This window comes from Zophobas morio, unplaced genomic scaffold, assembly GCF_036711695.1.
Source record: "Zophobas morio isolate AGI-343-1 ecotype UQ-CSIRO unplaced genomic scaffold, CSIRO_AGI_Zmor_V1 ptg000006l, whole genome shotgun sequence".
NCBI classification, from domain to species: domain Eukaryota; kingdom Metazoa; phylum Arthropoda; class Insecta; order Coleoptera; family Tenebrionidae; genus Zophobas; species Zophobas morio.
The window spans coordinates 15,672,435-15,681,294 of record NW_026972111.1 but is presented as its reverse complement, the minus strand read 5'-3'; the positions used below and the strand labels follow the sequence as shown (position 1 = coordinate 15,681,294).

The following is an 8,860-nucleotide window of genomic DNA, read 5'->3' as shown; positions in this document are numbered from 1 at the left end:
ATTGAAAGCACTATGTAGTTGATTAGTTAATTTTAATTCATTATTTTCTTTTTTCTATCACAAACAACGCTAACAACCACAGGTTTAGCCTTATCGACTTGATTATTTTTCGAATTCCCTTTAGGAAGTAATGAAGAGACGCCACTGAGTTTGCGTTTTTATTTTAAACAAATCGATTCCTTTTACCATAAGGTGCAATGACGCACGGAAGGTTCTAGAACTCAGTACATCCAATTTAATCTAACTTTTTTTTTTACATGATCTTAATGACGGCTTGACGATAATGACAATTTCGCAATGAAAGTAAATAAGAAAATTTGGAACTAGTGTAGGTTGATTTATTTATAAACTTAACGTAACTGTTTACACCTTTTTTACTCATCGTTTAATTTGGCAAGGTCGTATAACAATATACTATGGTAATCCATAGGTAAAATGCAATGATTTCTGATTCACTCACCCTTTTTATTACAAAGTTGTGTGGGTTGAACTTCTTCGGACGCTTTCGCTTGGGTTTAGCTGACGTAATTTGCTTCTTTTGAGTTTTCGGTTTTATGGTTTTGTCATGCATCTTTGTGATGTCTTTTACACTGTGCGTTAAGAGCGAAGCAGAATAATCATATTGGTCAGGTTTGTTATTCAATCGTTTATTGAGTATACGCCCACTAAAAAAAACGATAGCAAAGAATTGACCCATTATAGTTTTTTATGTGGCTGAAATTACAAACTGTTACGAATTCTTTAACATGGTATGTTTTGCTTATGATTATGATTCTAAATTTTTTCTGATAAAATGTCGCTGTTTGACAATTTTTTTTTAATAAAAAAGCATTAAAATACAGTAGACACTTTTTTGTTGCTTAATTTAACAAAATTAATTTTTTTAAGACGTTTTCATGGATAAGTTTCATAAATAACCTTGTAATATTTTACAGTTCGTGTTATAATAAATTATTATGAGCAGTTTAAAGCCAGTAGCAGTCGAGCGGTGAGGCAATTTAATATACACAACTGCAACAGATATTATCTAAGTTATTCAACTACGGTTTTGATATTCTTTCAAGTGAATAATTGCCGCTTAAAATGCAAGACATACCATTATGCTTATACATTATGTGAGGAGGTATGCAGAGTACAAATATTTAAAGTTTGTAAAAATTTGTAATCAGCGGAAGGGAAATAAAAACAGAGAAAACCAAAGTCTAGACTCTAGAGGATGTAAATTACAATTTTTAAAACACAGTAAACACACGAATAAAGTTCTTCATTTAGAAAATACCAGTTAAAAATGACAACTAGATATTATTAGATTAAACTGCTTAAACTGAAACTTTAGGGTATTGCTCTTTTCTGATGGATAAGAAATTCTAGTTAAGGCGCAACTGTTTTTGCTTTACTTAGAATGCGAAACAAGTGATACATTTAGCCGCGTTCTATTGTGCTCTCTTAGGGGAATATTGCTTATTTGTAATGCAGATTTTCTAAGTTTTTAAAACTAGTTTCCCCATTATTGATCCTTAATTCTGAAACAATGTTTGACATGATCTGTTGTGTTAAACGGGATAAGATTATAAATGTATTGAGAGTTCTAGTATACCTGCTTCACTTCAACTTCTCAGCTATCTAAAATTATTATAACGTCTCAAATTTAGAAATGTTAATTAGCCCAAGGAAATTTATAAAATGAATATGGTACATATTAGCGTCGTAAGTTGTGCAAGTAAACGAATGCGGAACTTGTGAAAATGGTTCTACTAGTGGGCTGGGATGTGTCTTTGGCTTTCGTGATGGTACGGATGGCGATTTCGTGTAGGAATTGCTTCAACTCTGAAGAGTTGGCTTCTCGGAGTAGCTGGATGTTCCTGACGAATCAATAACGGACGTTGAACGTCTGTTGGAGGAATTTTGTCTGGAGGATTTATAAACGATGTAATTGGCTTTTCAACGGCTTGTAGCTCCATGTTACTGAAGCCATAGGTCATGGTGGGTAGAAAGGTTGATGGATATAGTATTAGTTTGTTCCCCATCGTCATTTTGCTGCACCTAGAGCTTTTTGTCAATGGTGACACCTAGATATTTTGCTGAGTCCTGCCAAGGAATCTGATCGAACAACATCACATGCCCTACTGGTTCTAAACACCGAATTAATTAGTAGTTAATACATCACAGTTATCGACAGCTAATGGGCGCTTTGAGGATGGTGCTTTGGGGTTGTCTCGCTTCGGCGGAACACCTCGAAGCTAAAGGCATTTACGCTAAAAAATCTAATTTTCACATGTTGTATGCAAAAATACGGCTATTATGACTCACGAATAATTATTAACAAATTTTCTGAACATTAAATTCTCACAGCTTTAAGGAATTTTAAAAACATCGTAACTTCAGGGCCACACAAAATAATTATCTAACTTTTCGATTAGGTTTGAGGTAGGTACGATTTTTGAATCTGTCTTCTACATCGTGCGTCATAATTTGGGTGCGAAAAAATAATCTGGGTCCCTAAATATCTGAATGGTGATCAAAAACGACTGAATGACAACTTCGAGGTCACTTTGCCACCGTCTTAAAAATAATTTTTTCCATATTTTGGCTCGTGTTGTAACTATGAACGAAACAAGGATTCATCCATTTTAAGTAATTCAGACACAAAAAAATGATCAAAAGAATTAAAATACCGTGCTTCCCTCGAAACAGTTAATTTCAAATTCAAAAATAAACAGCAAAATTTTTGGCTCAATTTTTGGAGCAACGGCGGAATAATAAGTTTGAAATCTTTATTAGAGTAGGTTAAAACTAATAATGGGAAAGTCTCATTTTGCACTGTTAACTTGATTGCTAGAAAAACATGCTCAGAAACAGCATAGAAAAGTTTCCAATATGAGGACAATGGACTCCATTCATGAGTCGTTTACTGCGTGACAGAAATGTTACTGTTCGCTAAATTTAGCTCGTTGGATTATTGTTATCCAATATTTTAAAACTAAAAAAGAATGAAAAAGCCATTAATAGTATATATACTAATAACCAAGGAACTAAAGCGGCTTGTTTTCTCGTAAGTGGAAATTAATGTCCCGAGCGGAACCACTTAAGGGAAAAAACCGCTGTTATTTTTTCCATGTCCTGATTAGCACAATTTTTTCACATCCAGAAAAATTGTATAGCATTATGATTTTTTACGAAAACCAAAACTATTAATAAAAAAGGGGTCGACAATATCCAGCTGTGCATTCAATATCCAGAAAAAAAGCCGAAAAACTATCCTTGGATCTACTGCCAGCGAAATCAAAATTGATTTACGAGAAAATATATGAAGAATTTATTGTTTGGTGTTCCCAGAATTAATTCTATACAATAATTCTTTACAATATGTACTATCACAAGTTTATTGTTAAATAAATAAACAATACTACTAATGTCTAATTTATATACGAAGTTTGGTCAAAAAATTCCAGCTCGTTCTTGGTATTCGGTTTTCAATGTCGATTAGTATATGCCTGACATAAATTTGTACGTTTCCAATATCAAATTTACAACATGAACAAAAGAAAAGTAGACAAGTAATATTTGAGTATACTCGTAGTAGAGATTTCTTACAAAATTAAGAATCAACAGTTGCCACATAATTTGTGTGGTTTTCGTTTAGATTTGTCTAATTCATTCCTTTCTGTATTGTCTTTTATCCACTGCCAATAATAAGAGGTGTTTGTATACACAGTAGGTACTGAAGTGTTGCAATATTTATCACCACCTGATACGATTCCAACTTGAATATCATCTAGAAGTAGAGGTCCTCCAGAATCTCCATGACAAGGGCCGGCTTCTGTTCCAAAGGCACACAGTTTTGAATAATCGTACACGTCTGTATTTTGAAAACAAAAAGTGTTATTAACAACAGTCACCAATTTACCTAGTAATTTATCATTTAGTCCCTGGCCGAGATTAGGTAGACCCCACCCTACTACGTAAGTTCGTCCACGACTAGAAATATGGCGTAACAAAGAAACTGTGTTAACGTGTTCATTTATTGTTAGATTGTCATTTAAATAGATAAGGGCTATGTCGTGGTCATAAGTAAGGTTATTGTAATTTTCATGCACAATAAAATTTTCACTTTCTAAGTAAACTGTAGATTTTTCTTCTTTTTCGATGTTATCTGTGCCAAGTAGTATCCAAACAGAAGATGCTCTGTAACATATTAGTTTTTGAGATATTATCGTATGAAAGTTAAGTAAGTAAATAGTAAATATTTACCCATCTACACAGTGCGCTGCTGTTAGTATGTACTTTCTTTCAATTAAAGTACCACCACAATTGTCAGATCCATTTGTGTGTTGAATATTCAAAAGTGCCATATAGGGGTGCTGCCTGGGTTTGTATGGTTTAGGTGTATAAGATATGACCGCTGTTGTCGATACATTTTTCGTTTTATTCGAAGGTAGTATGAAAAATTTTGAGATTATGTACTGGCGATGAATGAATCCAAACCAAATAACCGATAAAATGATTGCAGTTGATAGTGCTAAAATAACAGAATAAAAGGGTGGATTTCTCCAACCTCAGTTAAAGTTAACGATAGAAACGATTATAATGATAACGATTGTTTTTAAATGTTCGTTAACTTTAACTGTGGTTGCTGAAATCCACCCTTTTAAATATTTTTGCTATAAACATCTACAAATTAAGGCAATATATAAGGGTCCTCATAAATTTTACATATCAAATTATCCAGTATATCAACACAATAGTAAAATTTTAATATATATAATATGTATATGTTATGTATATATATATATGTAAGTATGCTTACTGATTAAAAGCCTTTTGCTGTAATACCACTGACTCGGCAACATTTCGGAAATACACTGATTTTAATCAGTTAATCACTGAGTTATAGTTATGATTCGACGTTATCAGGTCGAGATAAATATCAAAAAATATTAAACGCATGAATCATTCATTCATCACAGGTGCAAGTAAATTTACACGAACCATACGTATTTTATTTGTACTATATATCCGATTCACTTAATTAGCGGGCCCGTAAACTTTAAATTTTATTTGCAAAAATAATACTTAAACTTCAAAAAAATTAAAAATAAAGAGAAATTCCATATAAAAACACAAACTTTGAATAAAAAAGTGTGTCACATGACTTTTGATTTTGATAAAAAAAACTGAGATGATCTTTTTTACGCCCTGAAAGTATTACGTTGAGAAAAAAATCCAAATTTGAAATTTTTAGGAAATATTTAGAACTATGTCAAAAATATTAAGTCCAACTGGAAGTGTTGAAGCAAGTTATCTGCCTTAAAATTGTGTTGCTTTGTACCTACGTTAAATATGCTAAGTGAGTTAGCTAAAAGGAGTCATCTCGAATAACCTTTTTGTTTATAAACATCTATTAACGGAATTTAGTTCATAAATAAAGATGAATGAGTTCTATGCATACGTCACTTCATTAAAATGAAATAATTGATAGAAAGCAAAATCATGTTTTTTTTTTAATTTATCTGATTTTTTTACTATAAACTTGAGAAAAAAAAAACACAGTGCAAAGTTATTTATTACTTTTGATACGCTTTATTTGCGTTCGTAAAGTAACATTTTCGTAAAGCATTTTCTGCGATTTGCTTTCTAAACACATTTTTAGGTAAGTAATGAAGCATCTGTTGTTGAGACTCATGAAATTGTATCATTTATTATCAGTGCGCGGAATATATCTCAGTGCTGCAATCCCCCAGCTGAAGTAAGGTGTGTTTTACGGCGAGTAGCGGGGACGCTTTGATTTGGCCCACAAGGTCGTAGCCAGTGCCAGTAAAAAACTACTTCTATTTTACAATATTACTTCAAATAACAATACTTGGTGTCCTGTTTAAATTTTCAACTACAGGACCACAGATTTTGTGAAGAACAACAACTGTGTAAAATAGTAAATCGTTTGCTTACATTTCTAATTTTAGGGGGACAGATTTTTTAGGTCATCATCATGAATCCACATCTTAACTATTGAACGATTTTGATAAATCTAGGTCTCATCAAGGTATATAAACAGACAGTTTTCCACAGATAGTTGAAGTTGAATGCATTTCCGTAAAAATTTAATTTTCGCGACGATAATGTGTTTCTGTTCACATAAAACTTTTCTTCCGTCAACTTTTTTATATTTACATCCCATGAACTTGATTATTCGATATAAGGTTGGTCTCTCACCCTTCTGTTCCAATTCTTTTTAGCATAATTTAAAAGTGTATCAATCAAAATGTTCGTTCTTTTTTCTTAATATATGAATTTTGGATTGTAGATCTTTTTTAAAACAATGATCAAAAAAAATATCTGATTTTATACGTTTGTGTTTTAGGGAACTTTCCAGATTTTCAGTATTCATTACATGGTAAATTTCAGTCCGTCGAAACCTAATTACAATGAATTCTTTTATCATTAATAGTTTTATTTATTATACAAGTGAGTTAGGTAGGATATAACCCACGAGAGAAAAGTATAGTCATGAGCGACGAAGGAACGAGTGGACTAAATTTCTCGAGTGTGTTAAAGCCCTAACTCGCAAGTTTAATATAACATTTTATCCAACACATGAAATAATCGCCAAAATACTGATAAATAAATTATTTGACACTTTCTGTCAAAGTTGACAAGAATGGACTGCAGTTGAAGTGGGTTGTGGAATGGTCTCTAATTAGTGTGTTTGTTAGTTGCTACATGGTTGCTACTGTAAACGAAAAATTTAGAAATCTGGTGAAATTGTGGAAAATTTGTGCTGTGTTTCGTGAATAATTATAGAAAAAGTTCGGGAAGAAGCCGCTATATTATTTATAGTATTTTCAAAGATTATTCCCGAGAAATCTAAAAGTCTACGACAAGAAATTTAAGGAATTTGTTGCATGGTGCAAAGATAAAAAGGTGGACGTTAACGCGCTAGAAGAGGACATCCTGTTGGCGTATTTCAAGTAATATGCTGCCGAATGTGATGCCACCAACTACTGTAAATATTCCGACAGATTCACAGGACAAATGTCTTACATTTAATTTCCAAGTTAATGTTAATCTTAAATAAGTAAAATGTTGGTTTGTTGTTAAACTTTCTTTTCAATAAATGAATACGTAGTTCATCTTATGGTTTGACATAACAGAGTGAGTTAGAGTTATAACATAACTCACTTGTGGGTTAGAGTAATAATTCACAGAGTGAATTGTAAATCACTTCACTCAATAGAAATCACCATAGTTAAGGCTGTTTTATATGCATCTGTTGGATAAAAAATATAATATTACAAAACAATATTACGGACAAGATATCAGCCACTAAATTTACAATTTCTAATTTCCCCAAATGCTGACCGTTTTTTTTTCTGAAATCTTCGTGACTGCTCGAAATACTTCTTGATTTTTCCTTTATCTACGATCTTTCTCGTCACTTTCTGGAGATAATTTTCCTTCGCAATATCCATCTATTTGTTTTTATTTGCTCTTAAATTTGAACACAAATATTTGACAATTTTTTATGATGACAACTATGTGACAAAAAATTTTTGGGATTTTAAAAATTTCGCGCCAATCATTAAGATTTAGTGATTACAAGAATTGAAGATTGCTGGGTTCTTCTCATCATGTCGGGATCTCTCTTAATTTCAGTAGCAACATTCTGTACTCTGTCGCAAAGTTCCTCAACAGTAGGTATTTACTGGAGTCCGGCATACCAACTGTTTCATATGATCCCATGAAAAGAGGTCATATGAGTTAAGATCGGGTGATAGGGGAGGCGACAGGACTGGTCCATTCAGTCCAATCCATTTTGCAGAAAATTTTTCTTGACTTTCACTTCTGCGGCGTAATGGGCGGGAGCTCCATTATGGAGATTCCACATGTCTCTTCTTATTGCCAGTGGTTCATTATCCATAAGGGTTTCCCATGTGGTATTCACAAAAGCTAAACATCCTTGAGCTGTTAGTCGCATGGGTAACACATAAGGACCTATCATTTCGTTTATTAGAAAATCGCTCTTGAACTGCATGGAGGTTTTCATCACTCCAACTGTAAGTGTTGTGTGAATTAACAACACCATGTCTTGTAAATGTTGCTTCATCTGTTGAGAGCAACTTCTCAACAAATTTCGGTTCTTTTCTGTTTTTTTAGCAGATCCATTCACAAAAGTAAATTCCACGTGGAAAATCTTCAGGTTTCAAATGCCCAACCCGTTGCATGTGATAAGGGTACAAACCTTACTACAATTGATGAAACTCCCACCCGGTAAGGTATTGTCTTCAAGTTCAACGGCATTCAAAATTTCTTCTTCAGCGTCAAGTACATGTTCTGTCCTTTGACGACCACGAGCTCTGGAACGAGGTTCAAATTTGCCGTTTTCTCATAGGTGTTGAACAACGGCGGTAAAGGTTTTTGATGGGGCAGTCTCTGTTTAAGGAAACGTTTCCTGGTACAAACGTTGGGCTTAAACGTTAAATGCTTGTATTTGTCATTGTTCCTAAGCAATAAGTATTTTTCAATTTTATTTTTTTTAAGGTTAGTCGTATGGCTATGGGTAGAGACCCTAGATATACTTTGGAACAACAGACGACGACTATTCTCTTCCACGTCTATGTATAGTGAACCAAGAGCTATAAGGTTATATGGCCATCATAAAATCATCCCATTGTGTCGAAGTTAAGTTGTTTACAATAGAAAAGGTTTTAGGATCGTAAATAACGTGTCCACTGCAGCTCGACCGGCTGTTGTGGTTTCGTTCAGGGGCGGCTTTCACTAAATATGAAAATCCAGCACTCCACTATTTCTTTACTACCTGCAGCCGCTGAGGGTTCCGAAATAACCACTCGCTTTGAAAGCCGGC

General features: G+C 33.4%; 2 protein-coding genes across 7 annotated transcripts in view; both read right to left on the bottom strand.

Annotated features, from left to right (window-relative positions):
• Pyd (polychaetoid) overlaps positions 1-591 on the bottom strand; it is a 70,614-nt gene extending 70,023 nt beyond the window's left edge. For all 5 annotated transcript variants that reach the window (XM_064048560.1, XM_064048564.1, XM_064048561.1 and 2 more), the window contains exon 1: positions 461-591. In XM_064048560.1, the coding sequence (XP_063904630.1) occupies positions 461-571 (111 nt within the window). In that variant the 5' untranslated portion in view covers positions 572-591. The remainder of the gene's footprint in view (positions 1-460) is intronic.
• Positions 592-3,292: 2,701 nt separating this feature from the next.
• Positions 3,293-4,882, bottom strand: LOC135123157 (chymotrypsin-like). 2 transcript variants are annotated; one of them, XM_064047655.1, is made up of 4 exons: positions 4,808-4,882; positions 4,252-4,519; positions 3,908-4,185; positions 3,293-3,820 (listed from the first exon to the last, which is right to left on the bottom strand). In XM_064047655.1, the coding sequence occupies exons 1-4, from the start codon at positions 4,848-4,850 to the stop codon at positions 3,606-3,608; spliced, it is 804 nt and encodes a 267-aa protein (XP_063903725.1). In that variant the 5' UTR covers positions 4,851-4,882; the 3' UTR covers positions 3,293-3,605. The 2 variants fall into 2 exon arrangements, with proteins under 2 accessions (XP_063903725.1, XP_063903724.1); XM_064047654.1 differs by having other exon boundaries at positions 3,293-4,185.
• Positions 4,883-8,860: the final 3,978 nt, after the last annotated feature.